Source organism: Malurus melanocephalus, unplaced genomic scaffold, assembly GCF_030028575.1.
Source record: "Malurus melanocephalus ecotype Western Australia unplaced genomic scaffold, MMel_1.1 scaffold_10, whole genome shotgun sequence".
NCBI lineage: Eukaryota > Metazoa > Chordata > Aves > Passeriformes > Maluridae > Malurus > Malurus melanocephalus.
Window position 1 is genome coordinate 5,443,534 of NW_026623242.1, and position 26,969 is coordinate 5,470,502.

The window sequence follows — 26,969 nt, forward strand, 5'->3', positions numbered from 1 at the left end:
TTCTCCAGTCCTGGTCTCTCTCTGGGAGGGCACACTTAACAGCAGTACAAAATTGCTGCCCACCCAGAAAAGACAAATGGACAGCTCARTCTTCCCCTGAATTGGTGGAAGATCACTGAGGCAGATGCCTGAGAGAAAGCTGTGAAGCCACAGGAGGCTCGTGCTGGAACAGGCTCCTGTCAGGAACCTGCAGATCTTTTGGGAGAGGAGCTCACACTAGAGCAGGTTTCCTGGTAGGATTTGTGACTCGGTGGGAGACCCCCACTGCAGCAGGCTGTGCCTGAAGGACTGCACTTGATGGAAGAATGGCCCAAGCGTTGCCTGTGGAATGGACTCACGTTGGAGAAGTTCAGAGAACTATCTCCTGAGGAAGGGACCCCACGGTGGACTCCTCACCCTGAGCAGCAGTTGGAAACCCCCATTCCCTGTCTCTGCACTGCTGAAGAAGGAGCTAGAGCTGGAAAGGAGGAAGGGGCAGAGCAGAGGTGTTTTTAAGGTKTTATTTTACTTCTCATTATTCTGCTCAGATTCTGTTAGTAATAAATTCAGTTAATATCTCTAATTCAAGCCTGTTTTGCCCATGATGRGTTTTTAGCGAGTGACCTCTCCTGGTCCTAATGTCACCTTAGGAACCCTTTGTTAATTTTTTTCTCCCTATCCAGCTGCAGAGGATAGTGAGAGACAGGCTTTGGGGGYGCCTGGCAYCCAGCCAGTCAACTCACTACAATCATTCATTCACTACACTTAACAGTTTCTTTCCACAAAAGCTTATGCTCACAAAAACCCAGCTGAAAGTATTTATTGAAATAAGCAGGGAGTAACTCCAGGTCACTCAGACATCAGATACCAGGTGATAACATTTAAACTTTTATGCATTTAATYGCAAATTGACTGAATGATTATTCATCCATCTGATGCTTCTGACTTTCCACTGAAGTCAACAAGAGATACCAACCTAAAATTTAAATTTTTTGTATCTTGCACAATTTAACTGAGTACTTAAASCTACTGATGTGATACTTCAAGTACCTTGGGCCAGACTTGCCTCTGGATCACTTAGCTTAAAAAAAGATTATTCGTTTTATGTGCTGGGTATAAAACACAGTGCAAATAAGGCATATAAAGAGAACTCAGGAGCAAAATAAACTGCAACCTTCGTCTCCCTGTGGAAGAATTATCACTATCCAAGTTCTGCCAAAAGGCAATCAGATTTAGTGATTAATTCACTTACGGTAAGTGTTCTCCACTGTGCAAGTTGTTAGCACGAAGCAGACCATAGAGAGAGACATTACTGTCTGTTGAGGTGTTCAAATCATGTTCTTTACCTTCCCTGATCATTGTACGTTTCAGCAGACTTGAACATTTCAGTGCCAGCTCCAAAGCATCCATCCAACACCTGCCTAAAGACAAATTTAGTATTAGACTAAAACTTAAGGATTTAACAAAACTATACTTACTTCCCTTTCCTAACAGGGAAAATGCATCCTTTGGGACTGCTTCAATAGCTTTTGAAGCCACATTTCAGACTTGTTCCATGTTATGTGCACTGGGTTTTATGATCTGGTGGGGGCATAAAAACAACTCACAACTACCCAGGGCAGGACAAGCAAGGTAAATCAGGATTTTGTTAAGAGCATATTCCAGCATRTCTTCCTTAGTGCAAGTTTGGTTCCACTCAGGCCATCACTGTGGAATGCCTCCAAAGTTACTTGCAGCCCTGCTCCAGTTCTGTAAACTAAGTAACTGCATCATGTGGCAAAATTTGCCCAAGTAATATGATAATAGTGGTAAAAGAGTTATAATGATAGCATATAAGTAACATTTCCAAAGATAAAAAGCAGATATTCTAATTTTCTTTGACAAAAAGAAACCAAACRAATGTGTGTATCCTTTCCACTTCTTCTTCTTTGCCACGTATCAAATCCTTTTCTCAATACAGAAGGCAAACACAGTTCTATTTTTAAAGTCTACAGGGGTATGCTTAATTAACCAGTAGATGAAAAGCACCTGCTAGAAAGACTACACAATAGTCTTTAATTTTTTCCCCCACATTGTAACTTTAGAAGCTAGATGCACTGATCTCCACCTTCMCATTTTAAAACTATGTTTTAAAGTTATGTTACTACTACAACTGTATGCAACTGCTGCACTTAACACAGAAATGCTTTAATAAGAATAATCTGTATTAGTACTTTACAAAGGCACTAAATTGATATTTAGACATACACAAGTATAGCTAAATAATATATAAACCTTTCCCCCTCCTCTACGCAGTCAAAAAAAGGCAATCTCAGGGAGTTCAATAACACTTTCTTCAGGACAATATTCTCCTTTAATAACCATGAAAAGTCCTCATACCAACAYAACTGACTGCTCTAAATTAAAGCAGAACCTTAACAACAATTAATCTGCAATCGAAGTGCTGTAACAGCCAGGGTCAGACAATTAAAACCATCTGTGACTAACTCTTGTCACAGCTGAAAATCAGTAAAGTATCTCTTTACCATCTGATTCTGAAGCGGCTCGGATGATCAAGTAACTGCTGGGCAATGGCAGAGTTATAGCACCAACTGCTTCTCCTTTAGGACCCTTGAAATGCACAAAAAAGAAACAGCATCAGATATTTTAATTTCGTTTTACAGTTTATCATTCAATGTAGTAAGAAGCTGACACACTGCAGGGCTATTTACTGTCACTTAGCAACATCTAATGAGGACATGAATGGAAATGTGGACAGCCCTCTTTCAMTGGATTTCTTCTTCAAAGACTTCATTCTAAATAGAGGACCCAAATCAAGCCCACTTTTAAAAAGAATGGTCTTTGGGATTAAAATGAATTTCAGTTTGGTTAGGGTTTTTTGTTTTGTTTTTGGTTTGGAGTTTTGGGKKTTTTTTGCCTTTTTTGGTGTGTAAATCAGACTTAGCCAAAGTTTTATTTTCACTGTGAAGTTCTTCACACWTAATATTTAAAAAAAAATCCAAAAGACCTTTCCATTTCTGTCAATCTTTATTTCAGAATAAAATCTTAAATAACCATTTTAAAGTCCCTTCCAAAAAAAGTTTACCTGTGCTAACTTTAAGACAATTGATAGGCAAAGAGGGCTGTATTAAACATACTTGAAGCTATCGCTGAAAGCTGGGTTAAGTCTGCCTAACAGATGAGATAATATGTTTTGATCTTTACTGATTTCCCCTGGAGAAGCCTGATGGAAAGTCAGTGTAAGGCTTAGAAGAGGGAACTGGAAAGTCAGCAGAAGTTCTGAGCAAAAGCAGATAAAGGCAGATAATTTTAGAAGCAAGCAAATGAAACAGCCAGAACGTTTCTGAGGGTGAGAAGCATGTTAAGTAGTCTTGGTGGCACTTAAATACCAGACAAGCTAGTGCTGGTGTAAATGATGTTCAGAAACTCCGCAAGAGTCAGTACAAAGTAACAGTAATTGGCTGTTAAAACAAGATTCCAAACCTCAGTCTCCCTCTGAGAGARTGGAAAGTCTCTCACAAAAAGTCTTTGGTGAAGCAGCAACACTGGGGATTAGGAGCTCGTGGGYACCAGGGAACCAAGAGGGAGAACCCCAATGCATGACCATTTCTTGCCCCAAGGGTAGGCAGGCAGGGAAGAAGCCCAGTCTCACCAGAGGAGGGGAAAGCACCACGGCACCCCAGCAGGCAGGGGTGGGAGAGGTGCTGGGGTGCTGTCCAGAGAGGCACAGGCCTCAGCCATCAGAAATCCTTCAAACTCTGGGGTCATAGGACATACATTAAGGGCAGACTTSTGCCCATGAGATCTGCCCTGTAGGTTTACACTTTAGGGTATGCTACTCCAAACAACTACAATTCAGAGATGAAGGGTGGTTTTGGTGTCTGGTTTTGCTTTTCTTTAATGCAAGAAAGTTGCACTTGCCTAAGTGTTTTAACAATATATCAAGTAACCAAGTGAGTTCTTTTTAGTGCAGATTTAAGTAAATTGACTTATTTTATACAAATAAAATCCTGCTCAAGGTTCTTGATTTCCTCTAATTTCTTACTGTTCCCAGGGCACTGGATACTTTTCTTTGGTATCAYCCAATTTCCAGTAGTTACTGATCTGTGTAAGAGGCACATTAATTTCAATTTGCAGGGTGACTTTATTTGGATTGTCTCTGCTCCTAATGGAATGATGCTACAACTACTCCAAGCTAATGGTCAACTTAAAAATTCCATTAGATAAAAAAAATTTTGAAGTTTGCTTCTTACAGAATAGTCATGCCAATAAAACTCAAATGCCATGAACATGCTTTAAAGCATAACAATGAAAACTGATAAACAGTCACCCCTGACTAAATTTACTCAGAAAAATATTATTTGCATTAACTTTTCTAGTTTTTAATTTCAGAAAACTGCAATGGCATCAGGATCAGGCACACAAGGAAGACAAAACAAGGTTACCTCRAGCGCAGGAGGAACATCAAAGACCACAGCAACAGGCTTAAAGGAGCATATGAAGTGACTGGCCACAAACTACTGCAGAAGAGAATTTGCAGTCTGCCAGGACACACCGTGGGAAGTGTGTTCAAGTGAGAAAATCTCCTGCAGTACTTACACCTCTATACATGTTTTTTGCTATGCTATCTTTCTGTACTACCTGCAAACAAGTTTCATCTTGCCTTGGAATTGAGGCTCTTTTTGGTACRTCTACGCTAGATTAAGTAGGTTGCTATTACACTTATGCAAGTTTGTCTCATGATAATAAATTTGTAACTAGGACATTAAGACTGACTAGGTAAACAAGGCAGAAAAAAAGTTTCAAACTTAAAAGGCCTTTCATCTAATGGAATCTAGTAATTCTCAACTGCAAATAGCCATACCAAAATGAACAAAYGCCACTCCAGCTCTCAGCACATTTAGAATGGACAATATCAACTTGTTCAGGTTGAAAATTTGACCTACCTTAAAAAAGTAAAAATCTGGTGGGGCATGTCCTCTAAATTCTAAATATCTAGTTAAAAAAACAAACAAATCCATTTCTCATTGCCAAGCAATAAAGAAATATAAGACTGATTTGTGATCTTCTGCAGACAGGCCACCACTTTGCAATGTATGTATACATAGAATAATAAAGCACATTAACACCAAACACTATAGCTTTGGAAAAGGATATGGAGTTTGTGTTCTGCAAATGTGAGATCACCACTAATTATTGAAAAGTCTGCCTAAGCAATAATAAAATAAAATTATTCAAAAGAAACTACAAATGATTTGATCTAAGTTTGGTAAATTTAGATAACACTGACAAATAATAACAATCCAGAATGACTACAAGCATCAGGAATTGTACTGACTTCCCTAAGGAAAGGATGACAAAATTAACACAGCATATTCTACAAATGTGACAGTACATCTATATCAATTTAAGATTTAGAAGATAAGATAGGTACTAATTGTGAGACTGTAAGTTGTATATTGAAGAGGGTATAAATAATTAATTATAACAGTCCTAATATTGTACAGCAATTTCATCTAAAGCAAGATGTTATTTCAGAAGGGAAGTTTGTTCACTTGTGCTGTGCTTCCCCATCCCCTCTCCACATGTAAACATAAAACAAGGACTACAATAGTTCATCAGATTGTAAACAATGAGTAAGAGCAAGCAGTAAAGATCCTTACAATATATTGAAATAAACCTTTGCTCTGCAGAATACACTGTGCTTTTCAATACAGGGAAGAGCTGCTAACAATACTATGCCAGGTATGACAAGGCAAACAGACATCAGAACTAAATCAAAACATTTATCTTCCCAACATCACAGCAAAAAGGAACAGAATTGGCTAACAAGTTGCAATATAAGTTATTGCACAAGCAAGTAATCTGCATTTTGACTCTTACAAGCAAATTGAACTAAGGTAACATTTTATTACATTAATATAGAGCTGGACACCAAGAAATGTTTATAAGAAAACTCTTTCATTTTGGCAAATCTCACCTTAATTTCTAARATTTGAATGATGTAAAATACAATGTTAAACACTAATTCCTTTCATTTATGTGATTGCCAGTGATGGCATTAACCTTCCTAATGACATCCCTTTGCACACCACACTACTGAAGCTCTTTAAGTACACAGAGCAGCACAAATCAAATACTTTTTCTGATGATCAGGACTATATGTTGAGGGCTTATATTCAGAATAAGCAAAAAACTGAAAAACACAGTTCAGTTTTTCATTACAGTTGTCTTTAWTCATAGCTGATTAATGCCAGTCAACCCTTAAGAACCATAAATACTACCACTAACCTTTGTAGCCCATATGGTTTGCTCCAAAGGATGAAAAAGTTTGAAACAAAAGCCATCTTTTTTGGAAGGCCTCTCGATGAGTTCACAAACATTCAGGAGCACTGTTCCCACCCACTGGTCATTTTTGGGAGTTTTGTAAAGAAGCAACACTCCTGGTTTCAGTACACACCACAGTTTGGTCCAGCTTTTCAAGGTACCACGAATCTAGAAGGTAAATAGTTACAGTTATATCTCAAAGAAGTCAATACCAAAACCATACCTCTTAACAAAATTAAAATTGAAATTATTTATTAGCTTTTATTTCAAAGCAAAGTTTATCAGATTTTTCAAGTTTACCCAGGTTTATTAAAGAATAGAAATGTATGCTTGCTCTTCTGTCTTGATGAATATTCAGTTCTACAAATGGGTATACACACACCCAGATATGGGTAGTATGACAATTCATCTGAAAACTTCATGAATTTTCCTAAATGAAAAATATTTTATCACTAGCATGAAGACAGGATAATCTTTGGAAACAAAGCTCTTCTGAACACAGGTCAGACAGCTGATAATAAAAACAAGATACAAACAAAATAACTCATATATTTTAATTTCTTAGGTAAAACCTTTTACAACAGCTGATGCCTTCAACCTGTATGTGAATTAAAAGAACCTTTCAATTTCCTGAATTTCCACATCTCATTAGACTGTTTGCATCAATGTTGTCAACTCTGMATTTTAATCATTTCTGCATCTGTAGAACTGAATGACAACTTGACCTCYGAGTAGTGTTTTGTCCTGTTTACACTGATTTTTGCAAAAACTGGAGAAACCCTTTCCTGGCAAGTTATTTGTTTGGAGCAAACAATAACAACAGGTTAAAGATGTTTTTTCTTGCATTATTAGTACAGTACTACACTATTCCTATCCAAAGAATATATTTACAAATGTAAGGAATATGTACAAATATATAAACTGCATTACTGTTGATAACATGGACTGCTATCTCTGAGACAGCAGTATAGGCTAGTTCTTAAGACAGGGAAGGAAAATTACCAGAAATACACGAAGAAACCTGCATTCAAGTATCTGACTGAATAATTTTTGCTATTGTTTTGTATGTAACGGAGTTTCACTTCAAAGTGTCAAATGAGAAGCACAAAATGAGAACTGYGAAGCCAACTCATCCCAAGGTGATGGCTACAGACACAAGATGCATGTGACTAGGGTGCCTGCAGTAAGTGGGAGCTAGGCTCCCCTATTAGTCCTCTAGGATTTGAGCACAGAGACCTTGGGATGCAATTAGTGGCTGCCGTGCCTGTAGAAAAACATTAACAGCAAGTAAAAGATTGAGCCTTTTCTATTCTGGCCAGAAAGCAGCAAGCAACTGCTCCATCTTCAACTCAGGTTTCACACTTGGATTCTGACCTTCAACCAGTCAGCCATAACAATAACTGAGGGGTCCGTGATCGTGCTAAGTAATTCTTTYGTGGCTCTCTTCTTTTCTTCCCTGTAGTTTTTCTTTTGAACCTGTAAATAACAATAAAAATATTTACAATGTCACAGCCATAAGCCAGTTACCAGCACAAAAAGGCATTAAGCAATACAAGCTGAGGAAAAGCTTGCTAAATTCAATTTGCAATACAGGTACAGAAAAATAGCTTTAAAACAGATTATTTGACTTCAAGGTAAAAACAATTACTTCACAAGCAGCTAAGATATAGCCAATTTCAGATTCTTCTGCAATTTTCTTTTAAAACTGAGGACTTTGAAATGCCTGTTGGAATCAAAGGGGAGAAAAAAACAACCCAATCAACCTCCTCCTCTCTTCCTTTCCTGGTGTAAGGTATAGAACCAAAATTGAACTAGGTCCTAACTTATAGGTACATTATCTGATCTGTGGTCTTAAGTTATGTTTCCTTCCCAGGAGAAATTTGCAGCAATGTATCTCTCACTTGGAGTCAAATAATTTTACATTTCTCCTAAAAYGGTATCTGCCAAACAGTGGAGTTTAGTCTTGCGAAAACACAGGGGGAAGAAAGTAGTAGAAATACATTCAAATGGTACTTTTGATAATTGAATTTGTCATTTCACTGCATGTACAYGTCCTGACATCTCTGCCAATCTGAATTAACCTATCATCTTCTGAGTTATTCTACAATGTTGCGCCATCTTAGAGACTGTATTACAGAAGCCCGTTATTCATACAAAAATACAGTAAAATTTGAAGAGACCCAACAGCATGAACTTCTCACACTTTAATATTCCATAGGTCTCATCATTATTTGGCTTTTTTGTCTTCTCATTAGAGARTAAGGTAAAACTATGTGAATGTATTTATAGTCCATGAGGAGTTACTAGGAAAATAATTCACCTTGAGGGATTCTTTTTTTGTAAGTTTGCTTGAAGATTGAGAGATGTCCTTCTCAGAGCCATTGAAAAGCTTGGATTCGGACTGCAATTCAAAACATACATAATAAATAAATAAATGAYAATGACAGATACAAGAATATATTACTGATGTACTTTAGAAAAGTGTTTGAAGTGCAATTAAGGTTCCCATTCCCACTCACTTCTCTGCTGCTTTCCCCTTTAAAAAAAAACAAACAAACCACCAAACCATAACTTGTAACGTGAGCTGTTCACTAGCTATTCATGGAGTCTCTTTTCATACAGGTTTTATGGGAAAGAAGTCTGAGATTCCTCTGGAAGCAGCTAACCTATACACCGTAAGTATTTATTTAGTGTAGACTGTTACTAGATAGAGCGTGCTGGAATGGTTAGGCATTATTTTAAAAGAGAGAGAATGTTTTAGGAGAATCCTGGTGTTTTAACACAAGAGCCATTCCCATGATATACAAATCAGAATACAGAATCAGTTGTCTTCATCCGCAAGCTTTTCCAGATGGACTGCTATAGAGGCACTTACCCTGTGACTCATGAAGGAAAATACAGCCTCTTCAGTCTAGGATTCAGGGCTCTATAAATCATCAGAGTAGAACTGCCCACTAATGGCACTTGTTCTGCTCCTTGCTCCCTAATTCCATGCTCCGATTATTTTGCAAGTCACCAAGAAGCTCACAGTGGTGTCACGCAGGACTGAGACCCAGGTTTGTGTTTGTGACACCCAAGTCTTGCTCATGCAGGACAATAAGCTGCCTCAGCACCACGTGATTTCTCCCCCTGCCTCTCCCCCCATGCCTTTTAAGGTTCAAAGTTTGCTCCTAGGTGTTTTTTGCCTCCTAGTTGAAAGGGAACTCAAGCCACCAAATACTCCCTTCGGAAACAGCGCTTTTTAGAAGGGGAAAAATGGGAAAAGGAAGAGTCTGTGATAGAGGTTTCATATAATTCCTATTGGAGGTGAGAGAATATGACTAGCTATCCACTATATACAAACTTCAGATAAATCACAAAGATTTGTATTTCTTTGTGCACTGAAGCATAAAACTGGTGGACCCAAACTTTCTGCATTGTCAAAAAAAAAACAAACAAAAAACCAACCAACCAACCAACAAAAAAAAAACCACAAACACCCCCCCCAACAATGTAACATTCTAAACTGTGTATTCAATTCAAATTCAAGGACAATTTATTGAAACTGACCTTCAAGATGTTCCACACTTAAAATCTCAAACTACACTGCAAAGTCTGTTCACTGAATTTGTATTTTGGAATATTAAAAAACAACATTCAAGAAATACGCAAGCTTTGAGGAAAACTTACTGCAATAATAAAAACAGTGCACTTGAGCACTCTTTTAAAAGATTCACAAGCTGCTCAAACAAAAGAAACAAAACCTAAAGATTCACAAGCTGTATTAAAAATAATTTAACCTGGATTCTACTTTGACATCTTTGATTCAGAACTAAGACTCTACCGGAGTCTACTTAGCTACTGTAAAAAAGATATGTGCAATAATTGGCAAAAAGTAATTTTAGCTCAAAATTATTTCAGAGATAAGTAAATGTTCTTTAACTTCTATATCTGTCTTGGGAAAAGGAAGGAAACCTCTTCGTTTTGCAATTAAGGTATGTTCTTGACACTCAAAATTAAGCTTTAAAATGAGGGTACAACTTGAAATTAAATTCCTCTCTCTAGAATTTAAAGGAAATACAGTACTGCAAATGTAATAACAGAAGAGGGAAAAAATGCTTATCACTGTCACATAAGAAGAGTTAATGAACTCATTATGCAAGCTATAATGGAGCAACTTTAGCAAAGCATTCATAAATATTCTAGTTGTTCACTAACAGAAAGCTAAGGCAATCTAAAGGTCATGCATATAAAAACCCCAACACAGTAAGTTTCACAGGCTACAAAAACTCATTTTCTCATTGTCTCAGTTTCAAAGCTTTTACTCTTACCTGAGCAAAAGTCTACATTTATATATTCAATGTTATCAGACAGGTCAGTGTGTATTTTTCAGCCAGTAACTTTCTCAGTGTTACATCGACACAAAGTGGATGGGATAAAAAATTTAGAAGGAAACACTTTAAGAGAACCTGCTGTAACTCCCAGCAAGACACATTAAGTACCAGATTCCAGGCAAGTCCCATCACTGCTTTTCCATTCTCCCTTAAAAAGAAGGGCTGCTATTTCACTTCCACTGTATAATCAAGCCCCACAYGCAGTAATTAAAAAAAAGGTGAAGATAAGCATGTATTAGCTCAAGTAGGAATACTGGTCTCATCTTTGATAGTAGAAAGACACAAAAATGTAATAGCAAAGAACACATAGACTTAAGATCCTGGAAAGCCAAGAACCTTTTCTTCTCCAAGCCAGGAGAAGGAATTGGATAGTCGAAGAGAAATGATTCTTCAGATTCTGGAATAAAGTCTAGTCAAAAGAGACCATATGAACTTGATTTCCACGTCAAATTGATTTAGAGGTTTCTGAACCAACATAAAATTTTGATCAGAAGAAAGCTGGATGGTAAACTTCCTTGATATCCCTGACAAGTGAGGTTCTAGAATGCACTGAAGTGTGTCACGTGTAAGACACAAATAGTTTGAAATGCTTCACTACACACCACAAAACTGTGGCATCAGCTGCAGAACTAAACTGCTTTTCCCTTTGCAATTTCAGCAACACCATTTAAGCAGGAAATGCTACTATAATCTTTTCATTATCCTTCAGTATCTTTGTAATGTATATCTATATTACAGAGCTGCATAGAGAAACCTCAAATATCACAGAAAAATTTGTGTCAAGACCTCAAGTGCAAACCATATCTCCAAGGGATGTGGCTGCCTGTGCCAAGGACAGAGTGCTATGGGAAGAGCTGTGTGCAAAAGCAGCAAAAAGCAGGCATTTCTCCCTTCCCCCTGGGAGTTAGCTGTGCTCAAGCTCAGGTCCTTGACTTCCAGAGCAACCCACACCTGCTGAACCCTGACAATCTGTTTAAGTATCTGTTACCACATTTCCCTCTGCAAAGAGACTGTGGACATCTTAGCAGAAAATAGAAAACCACACAGCTGAGTAAATTAGAGCCTTTAAATTTTGTGGCAGAGCAATTTAAATTCTATGGCAAGGCAACAACCCAGTCCAAGACAACAGCAAGAAAACTCCATATTTAATTTTCACTACTTTGAAACTACAGATTTTCATGTGATGTCATCCTCAGAACTCTATTAAGAAATTCCCTTTACCTATTGCCAGACCTGAAGAGTAATCTTCAAGATTATCTACAACAACAGTTAAATACATTTGCCTTTAATTAAAAATCCGTAACTCCTTTACACACCAACATTTTTAAGTCAGATCAAGAGGTTGTTTTCCTTACCTTGCTTTTTGACATAGAATACGCTGCCTCATCTTTACTTTGTGACACATCATCCTTCCCTTTGTCAAAACCTTAAAGAAAAAGAGAATTGTTGCAAATTATTTAAATGCATTAACAATCTACATGAGCTAGCCTTTGAAATAAATTTGCCAATGTGTTTAGCATAAAAAAGTACAAGTAAATCCATTTTCCAAATAACATACATATCAATGTGTCTCATCAGTTGAAAATGTACCAGCTACTACAATATACACTAATTTAATACCCATTATGAGGCAAGAACAGTCCACTGTATTTGGATAATGCTGCAGCTGATCCAACAACCTGATGAACTGTAATATACAATGTGCCAAATTCTGTCTTTTTTTTTCATTCTCCCCATGCAGGCACAAAGCAGAGTACTAAATAAAGCCTCTTCTTTGATTGTTCATTTCTGTAGCTAGATAACTGTTAAATACCACCTACATGAAAGCAAATCTGATCAAAATCACCAATCAGAWTTTTTTTGCATGAAATGGAAAAATTTCCTTACAGTAGCCTTGAATTTATACTTTCAACTTGACACTGAAGAAGCATAACTACAAGACTTTATATTAAGAGTCGTTGAAATCCCACATTTTTCTTCTGTGACTCACAAACACCACAATTCCCCAACATCCAAAAAGCAAAAGCCAAGTAAATCAATGTATGTGCGACAATGGAAAACAGGGTGACAACTGGTATGGGTGCTGCCACAGAGCTGCTATGTGTTACAGAACATATACTGAGAACCTGATCCCCAAAATGAGAAGCCTTACCAGAGACACTCCTCGATTTCACATTCTTCAGTGGACAGATGTGTGTATGTGAAGGGAAACTATGAGCTTTGAAAGAATTTTTATTAACTGTAGCAGTATTGGGCAATTTGTCCATTGCAGGAATTTTAGTTTTTWAAAAAATTATTATCTTCACTCTTCCACAACTTATATTATCTAGAAACTCTAAGACAGAATTGATTCACTTGTCACAATTTCACCTCTTGGGAAGATTAATGGAGTTAGAGGCATTAGGATGATCTCCAGGTTACACAAGAAATCTTGAGACTGCCCTTGATTTTGGTTGGAATGAGTCTTCTGGGATTTTTCTTCCCTTTGTATTTATTAGCTTTTGCAGATTTTTTTTTTAGGACCAGATTTTTTAGATTATATAATGCAGTACAGTATCTCATTTTATGTTGTCAGACAGGAAGCCCTGCATGCCTTTACAAACAACTTTTATATGTCTTCATAGAAGCCCCACTGGGGCACAGCTCATTAAACCCTTAATTGTGAAATTCTTCCAACACACCAGCAATAGGTTTGCYCAGCTAATGAAAACCTGGAACAATGAACACCATTTGACAACAGGGAAGACGTACCTTGACAGGTAGATTTTCAGTACTAGGGAATCCACCAAAAATTCAGAGACCAGAAACCACATTTCCTATATAATACCAAGTGCAAAAGCACGTTTTCTACAGCACTAGTTATCAGGCATGAAACAAAGCAAAGGCTGCTTAAAGCCTGAGAGGCTATACTTGGCTTAGTTCACTTAGAAGTTACTAGATTCAATTCCAGTCTCAGGCAGTCAAACACACACCAGGATCATAGTAGATACTTTCTCCTCATCCTCTACCCAAAAGAAATTCTCCAATAGGAATCAAGTCCCGCTGAAAATGCAATGCAGACATTTTCTAATGACTTCCCATTTTAAAAATTTATTTAATGGCACATACAGAAGACTTAGTGAGGGGAATCCATGAGGAATTGCTAACTCAGGATTGTTCTTACAGGAGCTGTATTTCAAAGCTTGCTTTCTGAAGCACAACAGCTTCCAAGACTTTACACACCCTTATTTAGCAAACATTTTTATTTTCACAAACAAGCTTTGCATCAGTATCACCAAGAAGAAATGATACGAGACAGAGGGCTATTCTGTCCCAGAGAAGACCAAAGTTCAGTTGCGTTTCCATGAATTCCATCTCCTTGCTTTCAGTGTCAGGCTGGAGAGGTGTGCATGCCAGCTGATTCACCAAMGTGCCATCACACCAGCTGCTCCCTTCCTCACCCCCATGCACAGAAAAGGGCTGTCTCACGGCTTCACTAGCAAAGCCAAGTCAGGGTACTGCACCTGCAGGAACATCTGGMACTGCTCCATCTCCATCTGTGAGGAAACCCAATCAAACAGCTTTGCATCCCCTACTATCCTACCTGTAACCTCCCTCTCTACAGAGGGATAAGCACACAATACAGACAGCTATCTGGAGCACACACTGCCAGGGCACAGGAGGCTAGAAGCAGGGTGCAATAAAAAAAAGTGAATATTTTAGCTTACTTGGTCTTTCCCATCTTGTAACTCAATCGGCAACTGTAATGAAATAACCTGAGCTCACATCTCACAATGTAGAAATTCAGGTGCTGAGGACACAGTCCATTTCTGTAATTTCCTCTCTATTAAATCCTTTGAATTTGCGTATATTTTCCATCTGCAATCCTGAAAGCCATCTTTAGAGCCAGGAGCACCACTACTGCACTCGCTAAAGCAGTTTTGAACGCSAGGGACTGTGTCCAAAGCAACACTACATCTAAGAGACTTTCTGGCAGTGTGACCTTCCTTATCTTAACAGCACAGGTCCCATGGGCTCTGAAAGCTGATCCCAATGCCAGTGCAGTCAGCTTCAGYTCATGGTATGACCTTAGAAGCCAAGGGAAACTGTCCATTAGTGCATTCCTACTGTGGGCACTCAGAGAGGTCTTCCAAAACTTGCAGGTGAAAATCTACATTAAAATTCACTCGGAGCTTTCAGACAGATGCAAGAGCCAGACAGAAAAACCAGAATCCATGCACACAAGCAGCTGATGAAACAAAAAAAACAAACAACAACAAAAAATAAAAAAATAAAAAAATCAGTTATTCTTTAGAGACTGAGCCAGATTATGTAGTCAATACCAAAAGAAAAARTAAATCCTTCTAAACACTGTTGTTGACAAAAACCGAAGCTATATACACTGTCAGATTAAAGACTATTTAGGATAAAGACTGTAGCAGGGTATGGTTTCAAACAAAACTGTCCATTTTGAAGCGTAACACGGGGATTATTTCTTAAAGTTGCACCCACAATCTGTCCCTTCTGAAGGAAGGGAAAAACCAAAACCAACCACAGAATAACTCCTACATCTCAAAGACTGGTTTTGTACATCTCAACAAATGCCATCTGCAATTATAGTACATAAGAAAAATACATTAAAAACTCATGTTGCTTTTTAATGTCAGATCTATTTTACCCATAAAAGAAATAATTACTATTCACTGGAGGCTCTTTTTTCAACATACAGAAAAACCCATGGAATGCATGAAAAAAAGAAAATGGAATTCATGAAAAGATATAACAAAGAGTAATCCAAGCAACAACATTACTGACTTCCAAATGAAAAGAAAGGAACAGTCTGATTTGATTACTGGAGTGCATGTGCCATTGTGAGGAACAAATAACTGAGCTGGAAAATGCCTCTGGAAGAACTATGAGCTGTACTTAGTGGGAATTATCAATAGTGGTACTTTATAATAAACCCATCAGAAAAAAAGAGGAAAAAAAAATTTAAAGAACTGAACACATGAAACAATAGTTTTGTAACTAYTGACTGACTTTAAAAAGCTGGTTGACAACCAGATTTAAGAATACAATCCCATATCATCTAATTCAAATTCCTCCATGGACTTTGAAACTGCAGTGATCAGAAAAGTAAGCAAAGTCCTTCTTTGTATTTTCTCACAGTTGTGTTATCTTTTGTAAGCACCATATTAGAAAATAAAACAAACAAAAAMCAAAAGACAGTCATCACTGTAACTATCCATGAGTATCTTTTAGACAGACAWTTACCCTTTGCTTAAATCAATCTGAGAGTATATAAAGAATGTTTATAAACACATTAGGAATGTTTATATGCTTCAGAGATATAGTGAAGATTCCAAGAGAAAGAATTTTTTAATTCTATGTACTCGAGTTTTTTAATTAAAAATTGCTTTCCATTTATCCTGCATTTTAAGTAGTCACCATTGTCTGCTTATGAACAGTGATCAGCTGTAACTGCAGAATTCCATACAGAAATGAAGCAAATAMAAATCGAAACCCTTTTTGTTTTACTAATTACTAGACTACATGTATTTATTTTAAAGGTAGGAAAGATYTGTCCAGTTGCTAACCCCATGCTTTCAAGCTCTGAGTGCTTTTATTTCACAAGCAGCTTGAATAAAACTCAGTGTTAGATTCTTGGTAGAACATTAATCATTTYCTGAAGCAGAGTAAAAGGACACATTCCAGGACAAAACAAGTTTAATCAAACATGGTGTCTGTAACAACTCTCACTCCCGTGGCTGAGCRTGGTGCTCCAATGATTCTGCAAGCTGGCACGGGCCAGTGATGCAGAGACCCCCTAATGACCAGTCTGTAACCTCCCCCATGCTCTGCACCCAGTTCAGCTCCAGGGCTTCACAACCAGGGCTTACAAGTTCAGTGAGCCATGCTGCAGGGGGCACACAGTCGAAAGTGAAAACTATTTTATTCCTCCCTTCTCCTTCCCCCCCCAACATTCTAGCCCCTTGGGACTACACAATAAAGTGCATCTGTGCGCATGCACAAGACGAATCACACATCCAAAGCAATTCTGGAAGGAACACACAATTTCTACTACGTCCCCTTCCAGGAACGGATGACCTTGTRACACATTTTTAACCATTTGGGCTTTCTGAAATTGCTGAAATTCAGATACCCATGTCATAATTGCACATCATGAACAATGAAACTCTACGAAGTCCTTTCAGTATTCCAGTACTGATGTTCAGGAAATAAATCTGAGCAAAAGGAGATTCAAGCCCTCTCAGGGATTTTAAGTGTTAAAAATCTCGCACTACAGAGTTTAGCAAGGCTATGTTTTTAGCCCTCATTTTCTATCCTGTCATTTTATGTCAAACCTCTCATGACCAGCCTGAACATTTTTCAGTTGTTACAGCTAAATTAAAACCTTCTGCTGTACCTTACAATTTTAAAGCAAATCCATTACGTGTGTGCTGTCGTGGAGYGGAGGGGCAGTGGAAAGTACAAAAGAGGAAGGCATTTACAAACCACATCACAGAACCTCAGTCCTAAAAGCCCAAACAACCAAAACAAACATTCCAGTCAGTCTCAAATACACCAATGCATTTTAAAGTGAGATTTGCAGCAGTGTAAAAGCTAACTTACTTCTTTGCCTGTCTGCAAATCTTGCCACAACAAAGAGTTATCTAAATGCCTGCAAGCAAATAATCTTTCTGATTTCYACCAACATTTCAGTACATTACTTTCGTTCAAGCTTAAAAATTTTGAGGTGGAAATTGTATTCGCTTCTGTACATTTTTAGAAACGCAAGACCAAAACAAACCTGGAAAAGCAGGAGAGAGCTCGTTATATCCGCCAAATGAAGCATTCCGGACAAGCTTTCGGCCATCAGCTCTTGGAGAAAACACAGATGAAATCCCAGCACATGAAGAAAACCTACGTCGCACTGGACCCTCTTCCTTCATGAGTTAAGGTGTTTGTGTAAGGATTATGTTCTCTGTGAAAGCTGGTTAGCATAAGCTGCTTGGAAAAAGAGTGYTGCAGTAGCAGCCTTTTACCTCACATTCTGATGAGTAAGATACAAAAGAGGGGGGAAAAAAAAGAAACAAACGAAGGGCGCACATGAAAAATGCAGTGAAGAGACAGAGGCTGCCAAATCAGCAGCAAGCCAAGCAATATTATACTCCTCTCATCAAAGCCCTTAGAATGCTTAAAGTGGAATGGTTTTGCTTCAGCTCCTTTTTTTCTAGAAACACACCATATCTCATTTTTTACCTCTCAGTTTTGGCCCTACTCACTGCTAAACACAGAAAAATGGTATTTATGTTTTAAGGACTCCTTAAATCAAACTCCTGTTACTCTTTGAAGTCCCAAATTGATACTGCACAAAGGACAACTCATGAGCTATGTGGCTGCCCTATTTGATATTGCGGTACACCATGGGAATCTGAAAAGGGAGTCAATGGTTTGCATTATGCAGCCACGTTGAATTTTCCCGTTCAGGCACTCACCTAACTAGTTTTTATCAACTGACTGCCATGGCCTCTACATCTTCAATTCTTCTGTTTATTTAAAAGGTGAGGCAATTGCTTTGTCTTCTCAAAACTCTCCCATATTCATATATACAAACCAGCCACTCTGGGAAGAACTGCCCTAAATAATCTCCACAAAAAAAGGCTTTTTATTATTAATGCCCCAAATATTCTATGCAGTGAATAAAACACTTAAATGGACCAACTTAAATTTTRACATAAAAAAGAGACTGCAGTAAATTGTGCTTCAAGACTAAAAATCTGCTGATCCAAACTCTTCCTGCTGGCAGCTACCAGAATAAAGTCTAATAATCTCTGCCTAACCTCCTTCATGCACTGCTCGTTACATCATCAGCCTCTTTCCCATGATGACTGATGTGCACAGCCACCCTTTTCCATATTTGGAACTTCCTTCCCATTTGGTGTTTGTCTGCTGGTCCATTTTCCCCATCACACCTTATTTCTGACAAAGCAGATTTTGAAACCTTCTCTGCTAAAAGCAAGACAATAAGACACCGAGAATTGGCTTGAAAATAAGAATCTGAATTCTACCCTACTCCATTACTAGAGGACTCCTGTTCTTACAAAATGAAACATGCCATAAATTAAACCAATAATAGCATGAATGTGATTAATCCTCAAATACTATTTACTCAATTTCCTTATGCAAAGAAGTATAGCTAACTTTCCAATATAAGACAAATAYGTAAAAAGAGATACCAGAAAAAAAATGAGGCATGGATAGCATCTATAGAAACCATTACATACTATATGAAAAACACGATTCACTTAAGCACAAGGAGTAGGAAAATCTGGMTGATCATCATGTATTCAGGGCTGTCTCCATTAATTCAATCCTGTGTGCCACACTTTCACCTGAAGCAGTCCTTGTCCAGGTGTCCCAAAAGCAACATAAAAAGCAGCTAAAAAACTAAAGGAGTGGAATGGAAGGGTAATGAGGAGGAAATGCAAGAAGGGAGAACACCTTTTTTTTGGTTTTGGTTTTTGGTTTTGTTTTTGTTTTTGGTTTTGGTTTGATAAACACAGCTCCATATAAGCTCTACAAAACAGGGCAAATACCTTGGTCCAAATCTATTCAGAATATGCATTTTCTTTTTTTTTTTTTTCTAATTAAAATCTAGAGAAAGCTGCAGTAGAACTCTCTTTACACACAGAAGGAACTGTATCCTCTCATTACAGACCTATCTTGCCCAGTTAATGGGGCTGTTATCTCCTCTTTCAGAGTCAGGGCTTTGACCCTGGCCAGAACAGCGCTCTGCTGACACTGGTACCCTGAGGTTTCCATGTCTTGTACTGGAATGGCTGGGTCACACAGATTAATGGGAGAGGAGGCTCCACCATCAGACACCCGCACACCGCTTGGTGCGTGTCTGCCTCCCGCTGCTGGGCCCTACTGACCACGGCTGCCAGCCCACCAGGTTCCCTCACAGCTTACTCTTCTCTGCCACCTTATGTTCACCTCACTAAAATGTGGTTACACTTCCAAGGGTTTGAGGAAACAACATAATACTGAAGGCCTTTCCATTACTTCTCTCCGTGCCCTCTCAGGTCTCTTGACACTGCTCATATAGCCAAACTGTAAACAGGAACAGATTAAAATACCTCTTTCTCCTTCCTGTGCCCTTTTCTCCATTTAGAACTGAAACTGAACTCTTTGGGTAGATAAAAGTAATTTCAGTATGGATAATGTTACATTTCCCCTCTATGAGGCTCTCTCCTGTCAAGGAAGCTGCTATCCAGGTATTCTAAACACCTTCTACTTTAACTCAAAAGCAACACAGAAGAGGCAGGCTCTGAGCGTTTTACCAAAATATGACTCTGCCTCACCACCGCAACAGAGGAAGAAAAAAAAAAAACCTAATTTAAGCTTCCTCCTTCACCTCCTCAACCCGTCCCCACAAAGGACAAAAAAAAATCCCCTAAATCCTTCTTCTACTTCTCCCCTTTGTGAAAATAAATTCAGAAAGAATAGATCCATCAACTGATGAAATCAGACTTCACGACCATAGACTAACATCTCAGACAGCCTTCTACCCTTTTGATATGAATTTCCAGGGCCTTAATAATTGATGCTTACTAAATGCACTCTCATACACAGCTTAGAAATTTACAKTTTCAGATACTCACAAACAGAACTACAGTCAAGTCCAACTGCAGAAGTCAGATATGGCAGAAAATGCCTGCATAAAGAGCAAAGTATCTGCACTTTACCCTAAAGGCATCAGGGGTGTGCTGCACTGTATCTGTACATGAATAGGTGAGTTTTTTCATGATAAAAATTTAAGTCATGATAAGAGGCACTAGACCACTCAAACAGAAAAAAAGGTTTCCTGGTTTCTGTGTTTCATGAAACACCTACATCAGTAGGAAGACAAAAACCCCTACATGACTTCAATATTTAGTTCATGTAYCTTGGGGCAGGAGGGGAGGGGGGCACACAAGGGGAAGAATCCATTCTCAATCTGTTGAACATCTCTTTAGAGAAGGAAAACTTACTTAATGTAACCATTTTACCAAAGGACAGAATGCATTTCTCACATTAGATATTGAATCAGGGCTTCTTTAATAGTAAATGCTGGCTGAAGAACAAATCACAATCCTCTGCATAAGACATTCTTCCATGATATTGCCTGGAGYAAAATGTCAATCTCAGTGTAAAAATAAAGTCAAATAGAAGACATATGGAGTTCCAATAACTCATGAACACTTTCGACAAAGCCTGTTCTTACCTTTAAAACATTTCTCCAGTGGAAAAATATTTACAGCTAAGAAAAACACAGTCTTATCAAAAAAGACCTMTCTAAATTCTACAGGGATGAATTCCCAGCATGGAAACTAACTCAAATCAAATCTATCTGGACTACTCAAATGAGAAATCTTAACTATAAYAATCCCTTTAATATAGATTTTAGAAGTTTAGAATAATGACACATTGTACAAACTGATACTGATGTAGTAATACAACTAAGAGTATGTCTAGTGATGCAAAATTAAAAAATAATCCTTTTCCCCTARCAGGTACTCAAGGAAAAGCCAAAATCTTCTAAAAACAAACTCTATGAAAGCTAAAGAGAAAAGAAGGAGGAAGGAAAACTTGGTGTAGTAGAGAAAGGCAYAAGCTTTTCAGACTTGCCCTGTCATTTTGACAGTAATTTGCCTTGTCATTTCGACATCACTACCTTTTCCAGTAGAATTCCCCCCCAGTCCATGAAAAGGTCATAAATAATTCTCTACATGAAGTATAAACACACTCTTTGCAGCATGCAGAAAACAGAAAAAGAAAACAGCTAGTGTATCATACCTAAGAAGGTTTTATCCAATACCTGATTCTCATATCTGGATTTGAAGTAAAAGTGGTTTTCTCCTATTTAATAAAAAGTATATTAAAGATATACTTGCCTTCAGCACAGATATTTAATTCAGAAAAAATTATACCTAAACCATAAGGCTACAAGTTGGAGAGCAGTTTAGACAGACAAATTTTGTTCACCAAATATTCTTCTGTTCTCTGGTATTTCCAAGTACAGTGGAGTTTAGCTGAGGAGTAATTCCAGAGGCAAGCCTTAGAGTGGTTATGAACGAGCACCAAGGCTCCCCACACACTACTGGCAACTGTACTTGGCTGCACCTCCTCACTTGCCAGCAGTCTGCTCAGCTCCTCCCACATGGAGTAAATAGCCTTGCTCACTGCTCAGGTTTCAACATTGTCATCTCAGCCCTTATGAAATTCTCAAGGTCACAGCTCAGGTTCAAGTAGGCCAGTCCTGCAGAGACTGTCATGAAGAAAGAGAATTTGCTTGAGATGTTTTACAGCAAATGGCCCTGTTGAGCCTTTTAAACCCAGTACTACACTCTCATAAAGCTAAGGATGTACACAGAAGCGAGTACATGCAATTTCCCCAAGCCACAAATACTGGGTGGAGCAGCACTTCAGAAATGGCAAGTGCCTATAAACACACAATGACTTGCAGAGAGGAATGTGCCAGAGTATGCATTACAGTAAGAAAGCACGAGGTCAGGATAATGTATTCAGGAGACTAACCACACACARCAGAACGTAAAAACATTCTACAAGAAGTTCAGTCTGATAACACAGACTAAGATCAGATGGATTATTTAGGACTCAAGCTCCTTCCTCCTACTGTGAGCAGAGCCTACTCACATCCCATTTCAGACAATCATCACTAAAGCTATTCCAAATAAGTTACACAGTTTTGTAGAATTGGGGCTCCACCTCCGTGCTGTTAAAAAACTGAGAAGTCACCACCTGTGTCCCTGGGCTCAGGTCCCTGCAGCAGGACAACAGACATAAATTCAAAACCACCTAAAGAACAACCAGTGCGCAAGGCTCCTATACACTGTTGATTACAATATCTCATCATCAAAAGCAACGCAAGACAAATTAGAACACCTCTTAATAAAACAGCAAGAAAGACCAAGATTTTCAAAGCATGAGGGCTTGCAAAGTTTTCAAAAGAATTCCTATGTGGGAGGAGAAAGCAGAAGTGTTAACACTTTTTTAAGACATTAAATCCATTTACTCTGCAGAGAAGGCACCTTTACTTCAGAAGTAACACGGTTAATATAGAAGTATTTAAAAAATGTTTTTTGGAGAGCCTCAGGAAGACCTCTGACAGTTTCTTCTTTAGCACTGAGGCAATGAGACAGACTTAGGGGAAGATAAAGTGAAGTAACAAAGMATGACATGCTTAGTAACAAATTGTTCTTACTGTGTCAAAATAATAAATTATTTAGCCATTCTTCAGCTTCTCTATTCAAAGAACATGTACAGTGAAGGGAAACAGGAGACTGCATGAAGTTACTTCCATGACTATGTCTGTCTAGATGTAGAGAGTAAATTCATAAGAAACATGAAAAACAGAAATCACTATTAAAGATTAAATATAACCCAGCTACCCAAAAAACAACTTGATCTGGAACCAGATAGATTGGCAAGATTTTGCTCTCTGCAAGCCAAACACTAAAATAAAGAAGAATTAGTAACACACTGAAAGCACTAGCTGGAAAAAAAAACCACAAGCACAAACTGGAATTTAAGTTGTGATCACACCCAGTGGTGTTACAACCTCCCCTTGCTTGATACATCGTTTGCTGTTATTAGAGGCAGTGGGATTTCTCTCCCCAGCTCCAAGGCAGTTCCTCTCTGCTGTGGTATCAGTCTCATGCATCCAAGAAAGAACAGGCTCTTGTGACCTCTTGGCAGAAATATGCCCTGAGCAACACAGCCAAGTGCCCGTCTCAGGTAGAGTTGCTAATGCTTTGAAAAGACTTTGAGTTCACTGTCACAGGGCTGCATCTTTCCTTCTACTGGTCCACAGTAATCTAACTTCCACTGACAGCTGGTCAAGAGATATTGATGTATCTCCAGGGCTTCTTGCACACTGATCACCAGGAACTCAGAAGGGGATGCCAAGTCAGAAGCTCCAGACCCTTCTTACTGCCCAATGAAATAAACTGTGCTCTTGCTGTCAGCTCAGCCAAACAAATGAAACAAACTTTTTTTAAAAGCCTCAAGTTACACATGTCAACAACAAACCAGCTTTAACTTGTTATTTGCCTTGTGTACACAGTCAGTAACATCTGAGTCTGGTATCTTCTGGATCATTAAACCTCCAAAAGCATCTCATCCCTTCAACAGCCAATAACTTTTCCTTAGGACCTATTGCTTGAAATTGCCTATTTTTCACTTTCTACCTCCTCTCACATACAAGAATAGTCAAATTTGCATTTTCTCAAAAAATGCAGCATCCTATGGATTAAAATCCAAGCACTAGCATATCCTATAAATGTTTCCTCTGGAGCTGCTTAAAGTACAAGGTCAGCACAGTAAAAAATGCCCTCACTCTTCCCCAAAATCAGCTTCACCTCCTCCTTCCAATTCATGGTCATCATCATCATCACTGGCAAATGTGTAATTTTTGTTTCCACTCTCAATCCACTTCCCTGCACCTAAGCCACTTCTGTTTCTCAGTCACATAACGCAATATATTTTTATCACATTGCAAATTGAATTAACAACTACTACTCCTCTACTGGAAAAGAAAGGCAGATCCTGTTTCTTATCTCATGTCAGGCTTCTTCTTGGCACACAACATCCCAGAAGTACATACTCACGTTTTCACCTCATCTGCATCTCACTGATGTTTTAAATAAAGATAGGAAAAATACAGAAAAGTCTGACATTTTCAAGCATTCTATTACAGAATTTTTAATAATACTATCATATCTAGATTCCTCTACCACAAACAGAGCTTATTGCTATTTAAGCATCTATGCTCTCTTCATAAAAAACTTGAAATATGTTTTAAGAAAATATTCATAAGTTAAAAAAAAATTAGTAGTTTATAAGGAGACTGCTGAGTTTTTTCATAAATTTTGTGGTCAATATTTCTGCATTAATTCATTTTAACAAATAAATAAATTGGTATGCCTGAGTTAGTAAGATTTACAAGAATCCAATTTACCAGAGATAATGTGACATAAGCAGATGACATCAGCAAGCAGAGTTCTGCTCCATAACTGTTTTTAATGCAGCCTTTTACGTGGTATTTTTAATGTTAATTTTTTAACTGCAATGAAATAATTCTGCCAATTATTCCTTTTGGTCACACAAGTACAGTGAGACTGATGCAGGACAATCAAGTCCTTGTGCTTTTCAAGCCCATTTCAGTGATTTTCCTAGGAGTAAAAGCCCTGTAAAAACCACAGCAGCTTGACTTTACAAATTAGTGGGAACAGCAACATTAAAAGGAAAAATTTATTAGAATATTAGAATATTCAAATATACTAACATAACTCGAGTCTAGTAAGGGATACAACACAGTACATACAGAGAATAACCCAAAGTTCTTTCAACATAATAAAAATTACAAACAGAAAATATAACACAAGCCAGAGAACATCGTGCTGTTCCAGTGAGGTAACACCAGCAATTAGAAAACATATCTGAGCTAGCTGTGTGTAGTACCAAAAATACTACCATCATACACTTTAAAATACAAAATACCACCAGATTCAGCACAGTAACAACTGCCTTTGCTTTCAAAGCTTTTTCTCTCTAAATAGTACTGAATGGGAAGAGAGGAAAATGATTCAAAGTGAGACACTGCCTTTATTACTCTGAGACACTAATATCACTGCTTGGACAAAGCAGTTTGGAGTTAGGGAGACTCATATCAAAACCAGTAAAAAATATAAAACCATGTAAGAAACACTATTCATGAAAAAAAAACTAAAGGAAGCATGAATGATTAGCATGGCTGCCCATAGTAAAAGGGGAGAGAATATTAGTTTTAAAAGCCTGAAGTTTTCACTAAGAACTTCATGCACCCCAAGAAAGATATCTAATGATTTCCTAGGTAATAAGACAATGCAAACAGTTTCAAATGCAAATAAGCAGAAGGAGAGCAATTATTGCTTGGTTTTTTGTTTCTTGAATAGATTATCAACATGTCAGGTTTACTACTAAGTTTCACTTTCCATCCCATCGATTCACATGGATCCACGGAGAGCTTGTTTTCAACATACTTTTCAAAGCAGAGGACCATTTGAAATCTGTTAAAGTAGTGTTGAGACTTTTTTATTTCTTTTTCTAAATATAAGGCTCTTTAAGTAGAAGTAATTGTTAAAATTTCTTTACACCAAAGTTTCACTTACAGTACATCATAACGCTGCTGCATAAAGATACAACTTAAATACTGAGAAAAAAAACATTACCATGAGTTTCACAGGACTACAAGAAATAATCATTCACCATCATGAGGAGTGTTCTCCCATCAAACAAATCGTAGCATGCTTTAATAAACTAGGGCATCACATAAGGCATTTTTTGTGTGTCAGATTAACACATAAGGATACAAATAACTACACATAAAATTTCAATATGCTTTCTTCCTTACTTATTTGTTGTAAAAGGTAGTGATTTTGAACCAACATTTGGAACAGATAATGTCAGAATTTAAGTCTTTAGAATCTSTGTAAAAAATAACTTTGTCTTACCATGACTATGGGCAGTTACTGGGCTGAGACATGGTTGGAGTAACTCTTTGGTTGGAGTAAAACAGGCTTCTTTCCCCTGGTGCTGGTTCATTTTTCCTGGAGTTATAGGTTGTTCATCACTGTTTGTTACTGCTGCTGAAATACAAAATGGATGCTCATTCAGTGATGTTATGTGCTTGTGCCTAGATTTCTATTAAGAACTTCACTGCTATTTATGAAACTGGTATTCAACTGCTCTCTTACAAAGCATTTCATTCTAGAAAACGAAGTTTTCAAACCAGAGATTTGCTTTGGAGAGGATGGCAGAAAGAAGCCACTAAGACTGGTCTAAGACATGAGGCAGAAGATTAAAACAGAAACTAGCATGAGGCTGAAAAGGCTGATACTGAATTCAGATACAGCATTGAGCTTCTGAAATCCTTCTTTCCTTGCCACTTTTGTGATAGCTTTTGGTTTAACTAGCCACAACTTAGCCAACCCATGAAACAGCTTGCCAGATTATGCTGTGCCAACGTCCCAGAAAGCTAAGATGAATGTCTGTACATACATCACAAGAAACTAATCTTAGCAATAAAGATCATGTGCAAATTCTGTCAAGGCAAACGCTTAAAGCAGAAGAGTTACTCTCCTTGAACCTCATCAGTCTGAAAGACTTGCCTGGTGTCTTCTTACCTATTTCTAASATCACCTGGCTAGCCATCCTGTTTTATAGTTTCTTTATTAAGCTGCAGACAACAGAAACTGTATCTTT

General features: G+C 37.9%; 1 protein-coding gene across 6 annotated transcripts in view; it reads right to left on the reverse strand.

Annotated features, from left to right (window-relative positions):
* The window catches only part of OSBPL8 (oxysterol binding protein like 8), a 50,356-nt gene that overhangs the window by 14,822 nt on the left and 8,565 nt on the right, over nucleotides 1-26,969 (reverse strand). For 3 of the 6 annotated variants that reach the window (XM_057378085.1, XM_057378111.1, XM_057378119.1), the window contains 7 exons: nucleotides 26,219-26,353; nucleotides 12,035-12,105; nucleotides 8,627-8,707; nucleotides 7,681-7,782; nucleotides 6,271-6,474; nucleotides 2,505-2,589; nucleotides 1,232-1,400 (listed from right to left, as the gene is read on the reverse strand). In XM_057378085.1, coding sequence (XP_057234068.1) covers nucleotides 1,232-1,400; nucleotides 2,505-2,589; nucleotides 6,271-6,474; nucleotides 7,681-7,782; nucleotides 8,627-8,707; nucleotides 12,035-12,105; nucleotides 26,219-26,353 — 847 coding nt within the window. Of the gene's footprint in view, nucleotides 1-1,231; nucleotides 1,401-2,504; nucleotides 2,590-6,270; nucleotides 6,475-7,680; nucleotides 7,783-8,626; nucleotides 8,708-12,034; nucleotides 12,106-17,469; nucleotides 18,856-26,218; nucleotides 26,354-26,969 lie in introns of those variants that run through there. The other 3 variants (XM_057378094.1, XM_057378128.1, XM_057378102.1) reach the window with 2 other exon arrangements.